The sequence below is a fragment of the Anarrhichthys ocellatus genome, unplaced genomic scaffold (assembly GCF_004355925.1).
Source record: "Anarrhichthys ocellatus isolate YVR2014 unplaced genomic scaffold, GSC_Weel_1.0 scaffold5, whole genome shotgun sequence".
Classification (NCBI taxonomy): domain Eukaryota; kingdom Metazoa; phylum Chordata; class Actinopteri; order Perciformes; family Anarhichadidae; genus Anarrhichthys; species Anarrhichthys ocellatus.
In genome coordinates this window covers 6,608,446-6,631,630 of record NW_022280035.1, presented here as the reverse complement: position 1 = coordinate 6,631,630, position 23,185 = coordinate 6,608,446, and the positions used below count along the sequence as shown (strand labels likewise).

The 23,185-nt window shown below is 41.2% G+C and overlaps 1 protein-coding gene across 1 annotated transcript; it reads left to right on the top strand.

Moving 5' to 3' along the window:
- The first annotated feature begins 3,665 nt into the window (after positions 1 to 3,665).
- On the top strand, positions 3,666 to 21,851 carry LOC116382570 (ankyrin repeat domain-containing protein SOWAHC). Its single transcript, XM_031845741.1, has 14 exons — positions 3,666 to 4,103; positions 7,211 to 7,272; positions 7,876 to 8,091; positions 8,804 to 8,926; positions 11,956 to 12,012; positions 12,375 to 12,476; positions 14,281 to 14,293; positions 16,147 to 16,151; positions 17,801 to 17,887; positions 18,411 to 18,413; positions 18,820 to 18,822; positions 19,044 to 19,116; positions 19,356 to 19,451; positions 20,138 to 21,851. Exons 1-14 carry the CDS (start codon positions 3,971 to 3,973, stop codon positions 20,308 to 20,310), a joined length of 1,146 nt encoding a protein of 381 aa, XP_031701601.1. The 5' UTR covers positions 3,666 to 3,970; the 3' UTR covers positions 20,311 to 21,851.
- Positions 21,852 to 23,185: the final 1,334 nt, after the last annotated feature.

Sequence of the window (23,185 nt, the reverse complement as noted above, 5' to 3'; positions counted from 1 at the left end):
TCCCCTTTAGAGGGGCTATAGGTGATTGGATTTAGGACATGTTTTACAGGGGCAGAAAAAAAAGAGGACAGCGAACTAAAGTGTGTTTACAAGAGCGGTGCTGTGAAAAGGCCCATGGACGAGCGACATGCCATATGGAATGGATAACCCTGTGAACATCTGCCCTCGATCAGTACCACACACTGCCATTAGACTGGTGGCTTTGACCTTCACATGGTGCACAAGAACATCTGGCCCTTTTCTGTCCTCATTGACCCCTAAAAACAGCATTAAGCAGACAAGTAGACACAGAAAAAATCCATTTGGGATACGTAAAGCTCTCCGTGCAACACAGAGCTGACTGAGAGTCAGTGTTACAGTTTTCAACTCGTATCCTCTTTTCAATCTCTTCTTAAAACTCACTTCATAAGGCTTTTTCTTAACCGATGGTGTTTTTTTTGTAATTATCTAAATTAGTTTTGTTTTTAACACATAACATGAATGAACAATCTTTATATGGATCCCTTATTTTCTTAAACAATTGTGAGTAAAGTATACTGGACATTTAACAGAAAGAAGATGAACTTGTCAGAGCTCTCTGGTGGACAGACTTTGTAGTGGAAACACTGGTCTCAGATCTAGTTTAGCATTTCTGTATTTTCTTGTTACATATCGTCCGACGTATACAGCCATTTTATCTGCGATAAGCTAATATCGACCTGGCTGATTTATTAGTGTAACATACTGAACTGGCTATTTAAGGTTTAAAGCATCACCTCAGGTTAGTGCACTATTTCTACATCTTCCAGTGATGTAAATTAACTAATTACATTTACTGCTATATTAACTATAATGCACATACTTTACCATTTTCTATTACTTTATACTTCAAGGGAATATTGTACTTTTTACTCCAGTACACGTATTTGACAGGAGTAATGATTAGTTACTTTTCAGGATAGAATTTATTGTTTTTAAAAATATTTTTTAAGATAATGATAAGCTTACAAAATACAACACATTGTTAAAGATAGTACCAGTGGTTCAGAACTTCAGAAAGTTTTGTCACACTTCAGATGTCTATGAGTTGATCAACCTCTAAATGTCTCTAAATGTTTGAGGCTCAAATTGGTAAAAGTGTCCGCTGTTTCGCAAAACAGTCAAAGATAAGAGAAAAGTTCAAAAAGGACTCCAGGTCTACCAGCTACATTAGTAAAACAATCTAATGATCAGTCGCAATTTTCTGCAGAATGAGTACTTTCAGTTTTAATACTTGAGGTACATGTAGCTGATAATCCTTCTGTGCTTTTATTCAAGAAGGATGTAACATGCAGGACTTTAACTTGCAATGGAGAATGTTTGGTAAATACTTTTACTTGAGTAAAATATCTGACTACTTTTTCCACCCCAGGTCTGTTTGGATGCCTTGACGCTATTGAATAATGGCTGCTTCCTCTGCTTGTCTCCCCCCCCCTCCCCTCCCCCCTCACAGTAGCAGCAAGGTGATAATGTATTGCCAGCTGCTCTCTGGCATAAATTCATTTCACAAAGACGTGGCATATGTTAGAGGATCAAATGTCTTTATCCTGGTAAAGGTTGTGTTGTTTTCTAAATTAAAGGAGCATAAGGTCCCACTTTCACATGACAATATAAACTCCTCACCTCAATAATTGTATCAGCTTATAAGAAGCTTACTGTAATTACAATATTGTCTTTTTAGAGCAGCAGCCTAAAACATGAAATACAAATCACCCATTTCAAAATTAAATGGAAGCTCGTTCAAAGAGAAGATATACTAGAGGAGGACAGAGGGTTTAACGTGTAAGTCCAGCACATTTAATATTTACAGCACAATCACGCAATTAATCTGACAATGTGTTGTGTGTCTAATACCTGAACTGACTGGCCCTCCACCATTATCGCGGGTGCGCACAGGGAGTGGAGAAGCAGGGAGCGGGAGTCCAAATGCATGGTGGCCCTGAGAGCTCAACGCACTGCAAAATAAGAAAACACATGCAAATAGACACACCACAAGCAAATTAGGAAACTTCTCCACCGAACCAAAGCACTTATTGATGCCGTTTGTGGATTATGATGTCATAAAAGATGGCTATCAGTTATTTAGCTTCATAAACCACAAACTATGGCAACAACAAGCATGTCCCAGCAGCGAGCATCGCTTTTGTGTCCCCTGTAATCAGTTTTCTTTCGTGAGCTTCTCTAATTGGAGTGCTTTTTCCAAAAGCTGCGTATAGATTCTGTTTTTGTGTTTCAAGTTGGTGTAGATGTTTCTTAATTTGCTTGTGTTGTCTCTATTTGCATATGTTATTTTAATTTTGCAGCGTGTTGAGCTCTCAGAGCAACTTTGCCAATTGCAACTCATCATGCAAAGTTAAATATCTGTACTTTAACTAATTGCCTAACTGTGATAATCCAAAAGTCTAAAATAGAAAAGAAGACCAAAAAATGGGGCCATGTGCCAAACCCTTCCCTAAATGTTTGCAATTTAGTTATTACTACATAACAAGGAGAACTTGCAAAGAATGCTTTTTAGTTGTGAGACACATGAAAGATATAACAAAGTCCAGTTAAAGTCCAGGGCTGTGGTCGAATAGTGCTTAGGAATGAAATGACCCAGAAGTATCTAAGTAGCCGCCATGATAAGAGATGTTCGAATTCTCTAAATGCTAAGGAAAGGTGATTCAATGCTGCCTTTATTACCTCCTTTAGCATAGGAAACACTGGACCTTCTTTTACGGAAAGTAGATAATTCCGCCCCACAATTCCTTGCGGCAGCAACATTTAAAGTGACGTAGTATGGTAATCTCCCAAGAAGGTGTAAATGCACTGCAATTGTTGGATGAGGCCATGTTAAACAGAGTTGAAACACAAACAGGTTATGCATCAAGGCTGCTCCAAGGTCTGTCTTTGAGTCTCTGACTTATATACCGAGGATAACACACAAGTGCGTTGGAACAGACTGATTTGCATAAAGTCTGGACATCATTTGGATCCGTTTCTTTGATAATTCGTTCTGTCAAGGGTCATCTTATCCTAATCTCGGAAGACGCCATGGTTGCAAATCAGCCTACGTATATACTGACGTGAACACAGATTTACTATCGACCCTTGACGCCCGGTCACAAGTAAACAAACAGATGAGATAGCCATTAAGAAAGACAACTAAGACACTCAATGAAGAACACCGCTGAGAAAGCTTGTGTGAAGATTGGTTCATACAAGGACACAGCCTTTATGGAGCCAGCTGCTTAGATTACAGTGGCTAAACAAAAACATTAGTTAACCTTTAATATCATCTTATCTTTCATTCATGATGATACAGTAAATAAACAAACTCCACCTTCACCAGCTGCAACATTACAAGTAAAATACACATGAATGCATCACTAATTATACCCCATTAATAAATTGGTCCTACACAACATTCAGAAATGGACCATTCTGCATAACGAGTACTTTCACTTTAAGTATATTTTGATGCTAGTACTTTTGTACCTTCACCTTCCCCATTCACCTTTCTGAATGCAGCGCTTTTACTTGTAACAGAGTATTTCTACACCGTGTTAATAGAGTTTTACTGTGGTATTAACACTTTTACTTCAGTAAAATATGTGATTACTTGCTCCCCCACTGAATACAGTTTGAGTAGAAAACTATATTAACAGATATTCTTTTTAAGAACTACATGCAAATGAGACGTATATTACCATAGCAGTAATATAGTACAAGGTAATAAGGCTGAGGTTGAAGTGTGTAAAATAAGATGCTGGGGGTCTTTAAAGGGTTAACAGGAGGAGGCGCAGCAGCGGGCAGCTGGTCTGGGTGGAGTGAAGTTTAGATGCGTAACGTTAACAAATTAGCCAAGAGGACTGCGTTATGGCTGTGTGAAAAGTAGCCTTCCAAGAGAACCAAAGACACCGTTTCTGCAGAAACTCGTCCAGGTCGCTACAGAGAACAACACTGAGCTGAGATGAGTGATGTGAGTGAAGAGTCGCTGCTGGATTACTTCTACTCCGCCGGAGGCAGCTCCGGCAGAGTCAAAAACGCAGACATACTGAAGACATTTAAGCCCTTTATTGGCCACGGTGACTTGCAGTTACGTGGTAAGTAGCGAGTCGTTGTCTCGTGGATTCAGATAGATGTGAATATTAACCCAAAAAATGGGTGGGGGTGGGGGTGGGATGTGGTGCAGTCGCGCGGCATCAGTTACTACTCGGTACTGTGAGATGGCACGAATATTAATTGACCCCAGCTCTCATATTACTCGGAGCATGAATGTATTTAAACGCAGCATTTCAGTCAGCGTTGATAAAAACGGGGTTTTATGTCCTTTCGTTGTTCCTCTGTTGTTCAGCAGACATCTGGTTGGCATTAAGAAGCCCCTCCAAACATCTACAGTTCCAGCAAGAATTGTGTCATTTCCTCCCCCAGGCCACTTTGAGCTGCCTGGTAACTGAACACATGGACCTGATCCATCCGACCCATCACCAAAGAGCACAGTGTCACATGAAGGCCCTCGTGGCTCCTCAGACACAGCTGTGGTCCATGAGCACAAAAAGAAAAATGAGGCATAAACTCACTTTTTTCCCCCCACGATTGCAGAGATTAGCTGAGTACTCCTATATTTACTGTGTGGCTCTCTGCTGTTCCCCTCCGCCCACCTACTGTACAGATGCTTATGCAACCGTTATGAATCATTGCTAAACACCAAAATTCCTCTCATATTTGGCTTCTTTAAGACAAATGCTTTTGGCATAGGTGTTTACACCTGGCTCTATTACGGCCCTGTAATAAATCCCGGCCATTGCCTCACTATTTGACTTTAAAAAGAAGCAATAACACAAATCTTCCTGCTACAAATGAGTTGCACTCAGGAGTTTTTGCAGTTGCAGACGTACTTCGTATTTGTCGTCCTTGTTTTTAAGCTGTGTGTCTGTTTCTGTGCACATAGTCAGCCAATAACGCTGATTCTGATATGTCCAGTTACTTCACTTAGAGCTGTAATGAATAGTCAAGTAATCAATAAGTTGATGGACAGACCATCAATTGGCAGCTGTTTTGTTAGACTATTTATTGTTCCATTCATTTTTAAAGCATTCATTCATTTAATGGTTACAGGTTCTCAACTATGAGAATTTGATGCTTCTTTTGTTTTTACAGTACATTAAATTCGGGGTTTTTTGGACTGTGGGTCGAACAAAACAAGACATTGGGATGGACATTTTCGCCCTTCTGATATTGTATACACCAGATTTAACTAATCAATGAGAGAATCATCAGAATAATCTAAAATAATCTTAATTTGCAACGCTAATGTTAGAAAACTTTAGATACACATTGCTGTGTAACTAAGCCGGTTTGCTAACTTTTCTCCACTTGTGTTACTGTCCCACTACCATTAGAAAATGATTTATCTACAGAAGTAAAACAAAAAGTAAACACATCGTACTAAGGATGCACCGAAACTCATGTTTGATAACGGGCCGATACTGACTTAAATAGCTGGATCGGATATCGGGTGACAATGGAGCTGATCTATACAATTACATTCCATGTATATATATATATATATATATATATATATACTGGAACTTTATTTTCGCTTTAGGTTTTGGCCAATTGGTAGCTGCATTGAAACGTCACCAGAAGAAGCTGTTGGTCACGCCAGACCAAGGCAAGGCTGTGGCAGCGTGCATCAGCTGAGCAACATTGTATTTTACTGCTTATATAAATTCAACTCTTTCATTTGTGTTCCCTCTCAAAATGCAGGACTGTTGTACAAACATGAGTTCCCACTGCAACCCTTAAAAGACAAAGCACACATCACTGACTAATGTCAGATAGCTTTTGGCCCAGAAGACAAATAATGAGCTTGTGATGATTCTCAACTGTACTTTTACCTTTGGCACCGCCTGACATGCAAACATATGCCAACCTCCCTAAATGATTATCCAAAGTGACCTTGCGTAGCCGTTGCGAGCGCTGTCCAGATGCTATGTCAGCACTGCAGTTGTTCACAGAGGTTTAGAGAGCTGCCTTTGATACTCTGCCATCTGACATGTCTGTCTAATTACAGAAGTGCTTCCCAGACATTTGAAGTCTGTCGTAGCGTGTGGTTGCAGATGTCGACGTCGTTATTGTGACGATAGTGTTTTAATCATGATTAAGTCCGCATGCATGACAGGATGTAGAACCTCTAATGGGGTTGCTTTTTCATCCGATCGGAAAACTGGGGCACGGTGGGAATGTAGCGGGGTTGGGAGGGGGTGCGCGCACACATGTGTGTGTGCGTGTGTGTGTGTGAGGTGCTTGTTTGTGCAGACCTTTGGCTAATAAATAACTGGCACGCATATTATGTTACTCACTTTTGGCGAGCAAGGAATTCTTTTGTTGGGACAAATGTAAGTGGCTGCTTCCTTTGGATTTCCTGTTGTTGTTGAGCGAGAGCGGTTGCATCTATCTCACTACAAACTGCTCTTTTCCGTCCACATCAGGAAAAGGAAACACTCCAATTGTCCCCGAGCTGCATGCCCATGTACACCTATATGCATGAATGGAATACCTACGCCTGGAAAATTCCTTCGCTTGTGTTGCTCGACATGGGCTGCTTGATAATCAGCACAGTCGGCTCTTAATCACAGTCTGCTCACCGGTTTAAACAAAGGGAGATATAGCTTTATCTGATGATGTCTATATCAGCTTGTCAGCTCTATAGTTTGTTTAGTTCCCACAGGAAAGATTCACTGGAGGACTAAAGTAACTCAGTGTGACGCAGTGTGGATCTTTGCTGCAGGGGAACCTCTTTCCTCTCTAGCTTGGCTTGCAGTGTTTTCATTGAAGCAGCTGTTCCTTTGCAGTGTGAGCTGCATGTAGCTGGGTCAGCCCGACGTATACTGGAGGAGCAACCCTCCTTTCTCATTACTCTCACACAAATCAGCAAGCCATCCTGCAGACTGTAGCTCACCGACCAAACGTCTACTGTAAACAGACACCCTTACATTCTGGTTGTTTCTGGGAATACTTAGTGTTTTATAGTAAATCAAACTGAATTCAAGCTCTTTTCATTCCTTCCTATTTCTGGCAGAGTCGGTGCAATTTCTTTTCGCCCCCCATTTGACATTTGTTGGAGTTTGTGTTTTACTAAATGCGAGAAATTAGAAGCTATATTTAGTTCTCCGTTTTTTTCACGACAAATATTTCCCCCCTGCAGCTAAACACAGAGAGGAATTCAAGCTCATCATTGACCGAATCGCTGTGGTGAAGTCAGAGAATGTGAGTAAACCATTCAAATATTTTTTACCTTCTGTGGAAGAAGCTCTGCTCCCATGTATTGATACGTCAGCAGTGTGGCATTAGCTGGAATACGTATCACTGCCATTAAAGGTTGTTGTTCTCGCGAAACTATCATGACTTCACAAGGAGTTTTTACAGAACCGTTTGTACCCACTGCTTTCCCCCAAGGGACTGCAGCTGCAGCTTTCATTTTCTTAGAAACTATTTTTATGACGCATTTTCACATACTGACAAATTTAAATCAACAGTTTGTTCCACTGAAGCCCAGAACTAGTTTAAGCACATTTTATGTTCCGAGTAAATAACATGACTTATTAATTGGATTTAAAAGGGAATTAGAAATATGATGTACAGCAGTATCTTTATTTTTTTCCACAAAAACAGTTAAATTACCTAAGAATGCATAAAATCACATCTGTTCCTTCCCTTTCATTACAAAAAACAGAATCTCTGAATATCGTTCCATTTCCAAAGTTTACCTACAAGAAACACATAAAAACACACAGTACAACCCACATGACTGTGTTTTGTTCCCCTTCTTTTTAAAGGCATATTCTGCTTATTGACTCTTGTTTGTCACAGGGTGAGAAGTATCTGGTCCTGAAGAAGAAATATAGGCAAATGCTGCATGAGCGAGATGCCAAACATCAGTGGACGGACGGGGACGGACAGAGACGTTCGAGCCCAGGCAGAGCTCCTCCGGCCTCTGTACAATGGGACGCGACGGGCACCTCCACTTCTTCACCTCAACAACAGTATGAGCCGATGTCATGTGAAGAGCCCGACGGTGCTGCAGAGGTGAATTTAAATCCTGATCGCTAGTCTATTCTTTTCTATTTGTAGAAACTAAAACTGTGGGACAAGCTGGTATGATTCAACCACAACTCTGGGTGCTAAAATACAAAATTGCTGAATCTGCTATCACCCCCAGCACACAGTGTTTACTCTCTATGTGAATGACGCATTTATTTCTAAACAGGGCCATCTTTGTTAGTGTCCTCTGCCTTTTCCCTATTCTCTACATGTCAGTGTTTAATGAGGGTTTACACAGAGAAGTACTGTGGGACAGAAAAATGCTCTGTTACTGAGGCACATCTAAGTTAGCCTATATGAGAACAAAGGGAAAGTCAAAGGGCTTATGTCTTTACATAAAAGGCAGAGCCTTTTGAAACTAATGCATGGAAGCACTTGACTGTTGTGAAAATAAACACTATGTGCCAGTTTAATGCACAATAATCCTCTGGAAGTACTTTTTACATATTGTTCCTTCAATAAACTTGAGCATTTAATCATAGATTTGAAAGATTAAATGTATTTTATGCTGCCGGTTTAATGTTCCGGCACATTATTTGCTCAAACAGGCACTAAAATAAACATTATTTATCGACACGCTGATGGTGCAGGGAGGGCGGAAGAAAGGAGCAAGCAAAGTGCCAACGCTGTCCGTTAACCTCAGCCAGCACTTGCCACGGCTAAATGTTTATAGCACGTAATGTCTATACTCCTGCAGGACCAGCAGACAGGAACAGCCTTCATGCAGAACGCTCTACTGCAACTTCCTGCCATCCCAACCCAGGAACCCTCGGCGCAAAGCTACGGGGACGATGAGCCGGACAAAGATTCGGGGTCAAAGGTGACAATTTGGCCGATTGAGAGGCAGTGTGCCACTCGCTTGCCCATTTTGCACACTGTTAATTATGTGCACTGCCACACTTACAGTGTCAGTGACTGTAGGTGTGCGTGCTGTGTTTCATTTCTCAAGCTGCATCACATCTTTCCTGGCCAAACGAGGCTGCAAAAAAAGGCAGAAATATGATGTGGAGCTGAAAAACGATTAGTCAAATAAAGGCTTTGTTAATCATCATTTTGCCCATGTCGGTTTATAGTAATCGCAGCCGTCGTAGTACAGTACAGATATGAGACAGCAGGTAGGCCCCTTATTTGTCACATAAAATCATAGCATAGCTGTGTTTGTGACTTGTGTGTCATTTTTTTTATTCAAACCTTTATGGGTCTGGAAATAATGACCTTTTAGTATAGCTATACGCTCACTAGTTTGCACCTTTTTGATTTAAAGTTTTCATTATTAAAATTTAAATTGAAACATTGTTTTATTACATTTGACTGTAAATGCTCAGAGGAAGGACACAACTTGCCAAATTCAGTACAGTATATCATTTCACTGAGTTCTAGGTCACTTTGGTGGTTCCTCTGTTACCCACCAGGTGGTGCTAAGTAAATTACCTGGATTTGTAACCGACTGCAGTATGTGTTGAATTTGAGTGAGAGGAGGACGCAACGGGGAGAATCTGCATTTAAATTAAGCCCTCTGTTATTATGGTAAGCAGCGACATGTTGAAAGTCATTAGAAGGAGAATAATCATCTGTGCCCATTAAAGAGATTGAGATTCATCCCAGAGAAAGATATGTGTGGCTCTCCCTGATGGCCTGCACAATCGGCAGATGAAATATGCTGAAGTGTGTTAATATAGCACCAGCAATCAGCTTAAGTGTGTTTGCTTAAGGTATTAGTCACAACATTGAACTCTGTATTTGGGACACCCAGTGTGTTGACAGTTGTTCCCACATTGAGAAGCTACCTGGCTGGTTTCGCACACTATTCTTAATCACAACACCTGAGGCTGCAAGCTTTGCTCCTATTCATAATATCGCACTCCCAAATGCAGGATGATGCTCTGCGGCAGATGAACCCCGGTTCCTTTAACGTTTGGTTTTAATGAGGAGGAGAGCAGCGTCCCTGTCCTTGTATTAGTTTGTATTGTGATCAGTGAAAGACAAGAGCAGCTGTGGGCAGTTTGATTTATAATGAATTCAAATTAGAGCCCCGACATATCTTTATTGGGATATATGTACAAATAAATTGCAGTGCATGAATGCCAAAGATATTTAAGGAAGTTTTGAGATGGTTGTCTCAATTTCATAATGTAGTTTGTCCTCCAGAAGGAGAACAGGAGTCTATTATTGGACTGAAACATGTCTAAAACAATTTAGGGGTCATGTAGAAGGAAAAAAAAAGAATTTTCTAGCTGTTGCATTTGTAAAACACACGGGGGGGGGGGGGGGAGACAGAAAGGTACACATGGTAGATCACGTTGCTGTTAAACCTGTTACCATGAGGATCCAATGTAACTGACATGAATTCAAGCTACAGCTACAGTTCCCTGCGAAGGACGGACAAAACTTTCCTTTCAGCCGGTGGGAGCAGTTTGACATTCATGGTTTTGAGGGAAATGTCTTTTAATGGATTATCATGAGGTTTCAGACACACATTCTTTAACCTTTAATAACCATCAGGACAAAAACAAGTGTTCAATTTATTTACAAATTGCTCCAAGATTATGACCAAATTCTTGTAAAACTGATGACATTCCCATCTGAAGTGCAAGTATTAGAATGCTTACACACTGAAACTAAGATGGTGAACAGTACCTGGTAAACGTCTGTATTTTAGCATTGTTAGCATGCTAATGTTTAGCTCAGTACAGCCTCACAGCTGCACTCTTCTTTAAAATCGTACAACATTAACTTGACCTAATTATGCGTGGTGTGTTGTGAATCCCCAGTATGAAATTTCATTATTGACTTAGTGGTCAGCTGATGCCCGCCTGCACTTTGAAAACTCTCGTCAAATTAGTTTTGTTTTTTTAAGTACAATTTAATTTCAATCGATTTCTACTCCACAGGCTCCACAATGTCCAAGACAAAACAACCAGGGCTGTAGCGATTAGTCGGTTAAGGATAGATAATTGATTAATGATGCCATTTATATTTTAAGAAAAAAATGCCAAACATTTGTTGATTCTAGTTTCTCTGTTTTAGGTTATTGTACATTAAAGTTTTTAACTGTCTGACAAAACCTTGTAGAGATCACCTTGAGCTACGGAAAATTGTGATGCGTCTTTTCTAATCATTCAAAGACCAGACGAATAATTGAAGAAACATCTGAAATTAGAGTATTTGAGCTCGTGTAACCCCTCAGTCGTTCCCTTCATGCCCAACGATGTTTTTAGTTATTTTTAATGGTCTCCACCAAAAGGGAAAAAAAGGACGCGCCAGAGTGGAATAGGCTGGAAAAATACAATCCCTCCACTTTTCATGTTCAGTACACTGACGTGTGGCAGTTTGTGCAAGAGACTTGAAAGGGCCGAGTGTTTTAACATCATGTCTCTGTGTGATCTGAGAACAATTTGCAATCAAGTCGAGGAAAAAGAAAAAAAAAACCTCTCGCATAAATCAGCCAAAGTGACACTTTTATACATCGCTAGATGTCTGTGTTCATTTTTGCTCTCTCCTCTTGGCCCATTGAGACTGAAATGGTGACAAAAACACATTGCCTGACTGTAGGCGTGTTGTTTTTTTGGTTAATTGGTAATTGGATTGTTATTCATTACCCCTTATGTGTGAAACCGGCACCTTTGTCTCGCTGCCTCATTACCTCTCTGTCTGTCTGACGCCCTTCGGTCACGTCTCGTCAGCTGGGAAACATCACAGCAGTGTGACCAGTGCGTGAAAATGGATGTGTGTGTGTGTGTGTTTGCACCATGTGATGCTGGATCTTGCCGTGTGACTATTATGACTGATGCAGCACAGTCAGTTTTTGTCACCGCTGAGTAATAGTCGTGTGTTTTTCGTGTCTTTCAGTCCGAATCCGAGCAAGACGAGGAGTGTACGGGCAGCATGGGCTCCGCTGCTGTCGCTGTAAGTCATTTTCCTTCCTCTTCTTTTATTGTTCTTATTACAAAAGGGTTAGGGGAGTTACAAGTGATACATTTAATAGACGACTGTTGGGGTTTGGTCTTGGAAACGCCACTACTCGTTCCCTTTAAACCAATAACAGAATTAAAAGCAAGAACCACTGACCTATGTGCAGTGTGATCATGGGTGTCTCCCAAATGTGTCAGTTGGCTGTGACTCAGTCATTTGTAGGAAATGGATTAGAGGTTTGTAGCTTCAGCATTATCAATAGAGCCCACAACAGGATGTGGACAGTAGGGTGTGTGTGGGTGTGTGTGTGTGTGTGTGCGCGCACATCTGAGCTCTCCCTCCCCTCCCTGTGATAGCTGGATCCTATAGAGAAGGAGTGGATCTACTCCGCTGCAGGTGCTCGAGTCCCTAACCTCTCACATCTGCTCAGTCAGGACCCCTCGCTGGCAAACAAGAAGGTAACGCCATGGACCCTAAATGAACGAGGGATCTTTTTGGCCATCTGTATGTGGTAATATCGCTATCACAAAGTCTGACGTGGCAAGAAACACGGCAATCAAATGAGCTTTAAACCCAGATCAAGGCTATAGCCAAACTTAATTAGAAGGAAACAAGGAGGACAAACGGAAGAATTATTACCCACTGGTGTCGAGCCCATTCAGAACGTGCCTGGTCGACACCGCACTTCATTAGGTCCTCAGCAAAACACCCCCGCCAAGTCAATCGGATGAAAATTCAAAAACAACAGACGGACAGAGACTTCTTTCATTGCTGCTGCAAGGCATGGGCCAGAGACAGGAGGCTAAATCATCGTAGCATTGTGAGCTTGTCAACGTTTTAAGAAGATAATCAGTAAAAAAAAACACACAAACTGTCCTTTAAATGTTTTGTAAAACTCTTCAGGAAAGTGAAAAATGCTTGTCAAAGCTTGGTGTGTTTCGTTGCTCTTTCATCCCTATTTAGTTTTGACAACAATTTAGATTATTTAGTTGTGATAAAGCATTGAGTAGTGCCCTCTTCAAACAGGGTACAGACCTCATTTTGTAGTGATTCATTCCTACTGAAGTGTATCCAATGCAACATTGTAAAACACACAGCCTGTCCGTGTTGTGGCCCTCGCCTTGCAGGTTGTAGTGGTCCCTCGAGAGTCTCATGTCGTGAACATCCATCCCAGTTCACAGACTGACCTCGACTGTACTAATTACAGGTACACTCTTGATTCCGGTGCAACAAGTGACTTGTACTGACATGTCAGGTATGTTCACCTTTAGTTTAACCTGCAAACAAAGGGTTTTAGATAATCCGGCAAAGCTGTTGGCTTGTATAGAAATAAAGGCCATTTCTGGAGAAGGACCAAAGGACAACTCACTTTTTAGGCAACTCAGGAACTTTAGCTGCATTTCAAAGCAGAGGATTCAGGGACTAAATTTAGTTCCTACACTAACGCTTCAAGTACCAAGAAAGTCCCGACAGGGGGGATAGTGGGGGGGGGGGGGGCTGAGCTCTGCCTATTTGTCAACTTTTACAACTTGAGTACGGCTTCATTCACAAAACACAGAAGTACGAGGTGCCTCTAGTATCACTGGGACATTTCTCATGATGTTTATTGACATAAAAACAATAGTTATGTTCAGATCCAAAGAATGTGAACGAGAGAGACAGTTGGGAGAGCTATACGATGAATGAGAGGGAGGGAGCAGCAACGAGAGGGAAAAGAGGTAAAAATATAAAAATACAAACATTAATTGTACAGTCTAAAGTTGAAATAAATAACTGTCATACTCAGATCATTGGTACTGCGGAGGGAGGAGCTTTTTGTCTCCTTTCATCCGTTTAAAAATCAGTGTCATGCAACAGTACAGAGAACAACATGATGCTGAGTCTGTGTTTTTGTTTCTTAATGTGTGAAAATGTATTTTGTCCGCACTTCATTTGCCTTCAGTCTCATTTTCACGTAAACAGGGACTGTTTAGTTCCTTTGGTTCAATACTTTCTTGCCCTGTTGGACTTTGTCATAGCGTTGTCAGTCTGTTCCCAGATCTAATCAATCACTCTGGTGGGTGCAATGTTATCAAAACTGATAGAATTAATTACCAAACAACACAAATAATGATCCTTCAATGTAAGACGAATACAAAGTGAAGAAACCTGAAAGTACATTTTCTATAAAAAAAAAAACCTCAAACTGTTTCATGTGGTTGGATACGTGGTTTCACTAATTTATGCTTTTGTGTCTTTTTTGTTGGTGGGGGGTCGAACCAGGACTTTACCTCAGTGAGTATTTGATATACCAGCTACAGACTGTAGATGTAGTTATTGACAACTGCTCTGTTATTACATGATTTTTGACTAAAAGCTTCTCCTTTTTTTCCACTTTGGCTCTCACTGTGACTACAACCATCCTTCTCAGGGGGTAAGTTTCATCATAGAGTAATAACTCCCAATACCCGCTGTAGCCTGTTGGAACGGACGCTCATTTGCAACTTGCATTCAAACCGAGCGTATTATTATCTCTGCGTTTCTTGATCTCTCATCTGTGATGGCGTAGTTCAAAATGCACAATGACGCTCGCTGTGTTTTGCTTGTGTAACTTTCACAAGCTCATTCTGCCGAGACCTTTTTCCCCTTAATAGTATTCTGAGAACCCTGTGTTGAAACATCCAGATCATGCATTTCAAAAGGTCCACTATCAAACGGATTATGAAAGATAGCTTTTAGCTCCTGTGCCCCCCTGACAACCCAAATCCTTTTATTTGTCTCCCTGTGCGCTTAAGAGATTTGAGCTCATGTTTGTTGTCCCTCCCCTGTGTCACAGTTCTCACACTGCCCTGTGACCATGGCAGACCACCTTCTAAGAGTAGCCCTAAGCCTCTGCCATCCACACCCGGACAAGATAGCATGGCCGCCATTGAAGTGTAGGGAGAAGATGTGTGTGTGTGGGAGGGGGGGGGGATTAAGGAGAGTCTTAATGCCCCACAAAGACTTCACCCACTTAAAGATAATCTGAAAGTAATAGAGCAGGCTGGGATTAATTGTAGAACAATGCAGGTTGTGTCCCTGGGAAGGTGCTAAGTCCCCCTCAGGCCTCTTTGATGTTCCCTTTAGCCCTCAGCCTTTCCCTGTTCTGCAGAGGTGGATGCCATTCCAGAGATAACGCACAGAGATACCGAGAATCACAAGTCTTTAAAACCAGGAGTCATATATATTTGATCTGAATTCTGTCATGTCCTCACTTTGCTCAACAGAAGTTGTCCTAAGTGTTCCAAATACCAGGCTTTAAATCACATGTTTGACCAGGACTGAAGGGATTACTCTTCATCCTGGGAGGACTTAAGCGTTTCCTGCTCTGACCAAATGTTTGTTAGGTTTAGATGATCTCATAGAAAAGATGTGAAGTTGCTTAAAAGTGAAGACCGGTCAGAACACCTTACACCTCACCGAAGCCAAACACGTCTCACTCCAAAGTCTAATGCTCTTCTTCTTTTTTTTCCTCTCTCCCTGCTCTCCTCGTGACGTGGGCCTTCGTTCCTGCTGTGACGGACTTCCTCTGCCACACAGTTTGTAAGTACATCATTAGCCCATCACTCCTCTCTGCCTTCCTCCACGTCAAGTGTCAGGCACACTGGCCATTGTGTCGCCTGTTGATGGGAGTCCCTTTTTGGGCCACCACTTCCCTCACTGGGGAGCGCGTGGCGGGGACAGGGACGTCCCTGAGTGATTGGACAGGTGGCCACCCCCAGTGGGCAAGAACAGAATCGAGAGGCGCAGGACGGGAAGACGCTGCATCCTGTTCGGCCTCGTCCATCACCCCTGCCCACTGGGAGGCCCGCCGAGCCGCCTGTCAAACAGCCCTTTGGCCAATCTGTCTTGAGATGTGACAGGGGACAGACAAAAGAGCTGGAGATACTTGAGCCAGACAGCATCTATCACAATCTGTCTCCCAGACGCACGGCACTCGGAGGTGCAGCTATACCTATCGCTCCCTCAGTCCCCTCAGTGGGTACAAGCAGACATTTTTCTCTCGCCAGCTGTTGGACAGGCTTGTTTTGCTACACTTAGCACAATTAGCAGCATAGCTTCTAAACAAAAAAAAGGACCTGTGTGCTGTTCAAGTGGCGCGCTCGCCCCGGTTTGTGCCTCTCATGTGTTATCATCACATTCAAAATCACCGAGCTAAACATCTGTTTCCCTGCTACATAAATGCCCGGTGTTGTCGTTTAACAACACTTACAGCTGTTCTGAGGTTATTTCCAGAATCCTCAAAGACTTTTGTAACCTTGGGGAGGAAAAAAATATTCTGTCCACAGAAAATCGAATTTAACCAGTTTCTTGGCCTGCAACTATATTTCTGGATCCAAGTAGCCGGAAAGGACTTTTTTGTACAATACATGAAAAATATAAACCCATTCTTTAAAAAAAACTCCAGTAAATTCTTTTGTAAAATGTTGACATTTCGGTATATTGAATATGTAATTTCCAGATGTTATCTTTGTTTGTGTTTGAAGAGTCTGAGGATTCTGGAAACAGCTCGAGTACATCTGTAAGTTCTGTGTTCTTCAAAGATTGACAGTTTGTTTTTTTGCTTAGCTGTGCGACTAAGATAATGGTAATGCACGAGAGGCAAAAACTAGGGCTAGCCCTCAATTATATGTGTCCAAAAAACACTCACGAGGTATTGTTTCAGCACGCTGTGGAATCAAACAGCTTTGCTATGAAAGTTATGATTGTTTTTCGCGCTTACCAGCACATTTCATACTGCGCACGTGGCAGCGTTGAAGTCTGAGGTTGATTTAAAAGTAGTTTAGGACACAAACAGGCATATTTTCATTAACGACAGTATTTGAACAAGGTGCGTATCTGTTTACAAGATTTCCAATGTTATTTACATTTACTTTGCGTTGATATTAACTTGTTTCAACTGTTCAAAATCTTTGGAAAGAAAGAGACTTCTCTTTTTTTTTTTTTAAAGTTCAACATTGTTGCTGTTGGATCTCCACAACTTTTCAGTAGCTAAGAAAAGTACTTTTCATCTCGTCTGATCGACAGACATAAAATAAAAAGACTGAGGTTATAAGGTTGCCATCTATCCTCAGTCACCATGTCATTCTGATGGTTACTGTTTGATTCACTGTGTTAAGGGTCAGACTCAGAAGGGGTGGATGTGGTTACTTTGCAGACATCTGCACTTACGCTCCGCTTTCACCTGTTGGCAGCCCATAATTACGCAGCTTAAAGAGTGTAGGAGAAACTGTGGAGATCACAGTTCCAGTCCGACAGGTGGATGTGGTTTGCATGTGCTTTTTCGGTGTGTGTTGTACATACATGTGTCTATTATTTTCACATCTTTGCATGTGGACATGTGGGTGTCGTGTCGCGGGGGCCCATGTTTACCTCCTTGACGTGTGCTGACAGTAGTGCGCTGATGTCTGGGTGGGTCTCCACTCTGCAGGTCACACTAACATCATCAATCTTCCCCCGGGTGACAGGCGGCTGCCCCCCCCCCCCCCCCAACTGTGGGCACAGTGCTGTGTTGTTTTGTAATTAGGCTCTGTTAGATGGCAGGAAACCATCTCTCCATCCCTCCCGCTCACCATCCCTCCATCCGTCCACTCCCCTCTGTGCACAGCTGGCCTTCTGCCCTCACACGGCCAATAAGAAGCTGCCCCGCTCAGCTTAGACAACTTGTGATGATGCTAAAGCATTTACCATGCCTGCTATCTTCTGTAATATTGTCAGAGGAAGTGCATTTTATGAATGACTCTTCTTTCCTTATTGCACACAGACAGCTCTGCACTGGGCTGCCAAACATGGCAACAAGGACATGGCTGCTCTGGTGGCTAATGCGGGTGCTGATGTCAACACCAAATCAGTGAGTGCATTTTATTTTTATTATACATTTACTATATATTTTTTTATCATTACAGGGACACTCACGCTATTTAGTATTGGACATTGGTTGAATATTTGAATTGCATTGCGAGTAGAAATCTGCAACGACTGAAGTTCTTTCATTACCTCGGACCAAAATGTACACTTACATCAATTTGGCAAACAAAGTGACAGATAAGCTTTTTCTGTCTTTAAAGGCAAATATACTTCACAATAAAATGTAATTATTTACATTATGGAGATGTGCATTTTGTCCCCAAAAGGAAGGCGAGCCCCACAATGTTACTGGGTAATAGGACTGAGCGATATGGAGAAAAATCAAACATCACATTATTTCAACACACCTCGATACCGCTGTTGTTACGATCGTGGATGGTTGACCATTGGTGCTTTTATAAAATCTTTACTCAATGTAAACAGTAAACTATATGTATTTGCCACAATGCCGTTTGCTTTTCTGTGCAACATCACTGATTTATTCATGGTGTTCTTCTTTCTTGCAGCATGTGAGTATCCAGGTTTTTTTATCAGGAAGTGATGGGTATGTACAGTAAGTTGTTTGATTTTAACTTGAAACAAAAAGGACAGCAACATGGCTGCTGGTTTCTTCTTCTGTGCCCCTCAGTGACGTAATGCTCCTAAATGATCCAGCTGTGCAAATGTATCACAGCAGCTCGTGTTGTCGGGCTGCGGGAGTACTTCGCTAATAAATCATGTCATGTCATGTTAATTGTTTCCCAAAACAGTGCGTCTATATGCCAGCATGCACAACGCTAGAACTATGCAATTTTCAGCAAATTACCAAGCAATTATGTTTTTATCATTATCTTATGTTTCCATAACCTTTGCTAATTTGTATATTTTTTTCCCACATTGTTTTCATTGGCTGTGTTTGGGCCTGGGAATCTCTAGGGGGTAGGTACTAAACCCTTCCACACTTATACCTCTGAACTCAACATAAAGTCAAAATGTCAATTAATTTAAACTGCCTTCTTTAATGTGTCAATGAGGCGACTGTACAGGGTGTGTTTGCATGCCACGTCATATCACCACTGTCCCTAAAATGAGAATAATTATGAAGTTCATCATACAAGTTTTAAAATGTTCTTGATGCATGTTTTCCTTTTCTTCTGCAGGGATATACGCCTCTACACATTGCAGCGTTACATGGTCATCGGCATATTCTAGACCTGCTCATCGTGACATATGGTAAAAACTGCTTTCATTTAACCAATATAGCACCGCCATTAATGCACAATAAAATACATGATTTTACAATAAAGTGCAGTGAATCAGTTTAAGAGTGACGACTGAGTAGTTTAGTTTACCTTTGGATCATGAATTGTCTCTTAAAGCTTTAGGTGAAAGACGTCAGTGAAGTAGCTATCTGCAGTCTTCCAAGACTTTATTCTTAGCTTTCAGAGATTTTTTTTTTTTTTTCTCATCAGGGGCCAAAGAAAACTTAAGGGACTACAGCGGCCATTTTGCCGGCCATTATCTGAACATCAAAGAACCAGAGGGTCCAGAGGAAGACTGCGACCTGCGTGAGTGACTCTTACTTATGCTGCTGTATGAAATGTTAAGAGTTAGATAAACGTCTTTGAATTGTTTTGTCTTTGTTAAGTCTGAAGTATAACATTTAAATACATTTGTAAAACAAAGTAAAATATGCTGTTTTTATTTCAAAGAAAAGTTGATCAGTTTGGGAAATTCGCTTACTCCCTTTCTCTGCGAAAGTTAGAAGAGAAGATCAGCACCATTGTTAGGTTTGAATGCCAAATTAAATAACAAGATTAATACCGCTATCATATCTATCTGCTGATTACAATGCTATACTGCCAGCAGCTGGTTAGCTTAGCTTAGGATAAAGACTGGGGGGGAAACAGCTACCCTGGCTCTGCCAACAAAACCCACCTACCAGCACCTCTTCTTACCTCTATTCATTATTTTTACTGTAACATATTGCACAAAACATTTCTGAACAAAAGTATTACAGATTCAAAAATAACCAGCGTCTAAGCCTTTTATTGCACACATGAGATTAAAATGATTAAAATCAGCGAGGTGTTATTATTATTATAATAGTTATTCTGCCACAGGCTTGAAGGGCAGCTGTAAGTTGTGCAACAACCAGATGTCACTGCGTTTGAAAGTGATATCTCTTAAATGTAGTCAATGGTAATCACAAGCTTTCCCTAATCGTGTTTCCTTTTGTTTCTTGGAATCTCAGAGTTTCAAGTGACTCAGGCCAGAGAACGGAACAGGAACAGAAAGTTGGCATCGTTGTTTCACTCCAAGAAAAAGTGGGGCTCAGCAGAGGAGCTGGCCCCGATAGAGGAGGAGAGGACGGCGTCGCATCAGCTCGCCCTTCCTCCATTCAGACCCAGAAAATTCTCCCGCTGAGAAAAAAAACAGACCCCGGGGACGATCTCTGACTCTGCTAGGCCTTCTACACTCACATATCCACTTAAACCTTACATGCATATATATTTACACACATGATGTTAACCTACATGTATGTACAATAGAAGCCTAATATGTGTATATTTGTTATGTACACACATACACCAACATTTAAACCGTATATACGATATAAAGACACGATCACACCTGAACAGCTCATCTATGCTGAACACGGATGCTTTAACATTAAATAGGAGGTGTTGCAGATGATGCTTTGCTTCTACGTGTATTAGCAATATTTATGCTTATACCATAAAAGTATTTCTTGAAGCCTTTACATTTGAATGAATGTCGCTATATGTTACATATGCCTTACAATTTCAAATGAGCTCAGGCCACACGGATTCTTTAAGATCATCGTCGCCTTTTGTTTGCGTTAAAGACGACGAGTAGACGATAGGACTGTGAAGATGTCCAGGTGATCCAGATTCACTCTCAGTGAGGAGTTAAATGATGATTAAAATATATTAAAATAAGCAGACTAAACTTTTAAAAAAAGACACTGGTTTGTGTGTTTTGGTCTATTAAAAATAATTTGTACTTGCTTGACATTTTCCATAACATACCACAAGTTAGTTTATATTCATGTCAGTATGGCATCAGACTCAATTTGCAGATACCTTCATTTTGTATTGAATTAATAATTATAAAATCACAATTAATCTGTCAACTAAGGGATAGAACGAAAGTTTAAACCAGCATAAACCTCTACAGCGTTTTAAATATTTTATCATTTTTGTACAGTCCCTTATGACAATGAAGTATTGTTGATTGTTCAACTCCAGCAGCTGAGTTTGTGATGCAATTGAACCCTTTGCATTTGTTTTCACCAAGTTTGTGTTTATTGCTTATTGGGTTTTTTTCCAAGTAGCTTATGAATATGCAGCGCTGCATGGCAGCAAAGTTGTATTTCTCCATGAATGAATACACCAGCAACAAACCCTGCTCAAATATTTATGAGACAATACATTTACGTTGACAGAAAAGTGTGTTAATCAACATAAAGGCCGATCCATCAATAAAATTGTACACGTTTGTTGTGATTAATTAGCTATTTCAAGCAAGATTCAGTTTCAAGTAAATTGTCAAACTGTGTTTAAGACAGTCGCTTCTTGGAAGGAAGCACATTGGTGTAAAAGGTAACGCTACGCTTTGCAACTTTGTGAGTAAAGCGTAGTTATTGGGCTACATACAAAACCATAAGTGTTATTCTGAGCCCAGAGACATGTCAGAGCACCAGAAGGTTTCAGACAACATTTTCATCTGCTGTCAAAAGATGCTCATTGTAAGTATTTGTTTATAATTCAGTGCCATTGTAAGAGGGAGTCGTGTATTTTCAAGCTAATTGTTTCATCTAAACAAGAAAAAAAAAAAAAACTGCTTCCATTACATCTTTTGCACAATATTTATATAATGAAGGTATTTTGGTATTAAACTATATTTTATATCAAACTGAATATTTGTGCTTTATTCCTCATTCACACCGTTTCTGCTCCGGCATTGTTCACTTTGAACACAGTTGAAAGTCATTGTGCGTCTACTAACATCAACCTCCAACCTCTGGACTGGCTGCTCACACACAGCTTCTCCTTATACGGAGCAGAGAAGAAGAACAACTTGTGATAATGCCCCCCCCCCCTCTTTCTTTCAATACAATAACCCTAGTTTTTTAAGCCGCCTTTGATCTTACTTCAACTACCTGACTTTGTGGGCTACGGATGGAGTAAATATGGGGCCTGCTAACTCTCCATACGGCTTTAGACCTTAATTCCTGATTAGCTGAAAAGGGCAGCACTTGCTTCTGGGTCTTGGATATCAGACGACACAGAGGGGAACAGAGGCAAGTGTTTTTGTGCTTCATTTTTGAAGCGAGGATGTTTGGGGGATAAGAGGGGAGTTTCTGTAATAGATACTTATCTTACTGCCCTCAAGCCCCTCAAACAAAGTCCCCCTCTGAAGAGATTATAACCCAGGGAGGGCACATTAACTCTAATCCGATGCTTTGAGGCCTTGCACCCCCATACCACCCTCTGCCCCACTTATTCCAACCCTTCTGTTGTTGGGGGGGGGGGCTACCTTGTATCTAGTGCTTGTATGAGTAGGGCCTGTGGCTACACACATGGGTTGTGTGTGTGCGCATGTATGTGTGTGTGTGTTTGTGTGCGAGTGAGGGGGGTGGGGGGACTGTTTCAATAGCACGCTGACTCTAATGAAAAGCATTGAGGGGTGCATACTGCTGTGTAACTGATTCCTCTCTCTGAAGAGATTAGGCGCCACATTGTTGGTTCAGTTGCTCATTTCCATGAGAGCACAGCCTCCCACCAGCGGCTGCTTGGCTTTGTTATTTTGAGTTGGAAAACACAGAGCCCAATGTCCCGGGCTTCCTTGTTACCATTGTTTCACAAATAGGCCAAAATGTAGATGTCACGTCACAAATGCCCAATAACCTCATTAGCTGCTCTCCGTGAGGCTAAAGAGAGAAAATAACAGATGCACGAACTTCAGTTTGTGCATCTGTATGGAGACTCTGCGTAAAATTGAGATAATACTACTCTAAAAACATGTGTTTCACTGCAAATACATATCCCCTATTCTACAGATGAAAGACAGATACATGGGCGGTGGAAACTTTCAACTGAGGTGGAGAAACTGCCGCGATTAAGTTTATAGGGTGACTAAGTATCCCTTAGCATCAACATAAACATGTTATAAATGGTTTATGACACTATAATGTAGTTGGAAGCAGATATTAGTGTTTATAACAACTATTCCTCATCCTGTGGACACCCATAAGTGGAGGCTGGTGTATAAAAAG

Coding starts and splice junctions, on each gene's coding strand:
- LOC116382570 (XM_031845741.1), top strand. CDS start 3,971: ATGAGTGATGTGAGTGAAGAGTCGCTGCTGGATTACTTCTACTCCGCC. Junction 8,092..8,803: donor AGCCCGACGGTGCTGCAGAG/GTGAATTTAAAT, acceptor ATACTCCTGCAG/GACCAGCAGACAGGAACAGC. Junction 8,927..11,955: donor ACAAAGATTCGGGGTCAAAG/GTGACAATTTGG, acceptor CGTGTCTTTCAG/TCCGAATCCGAGCAAGACGA.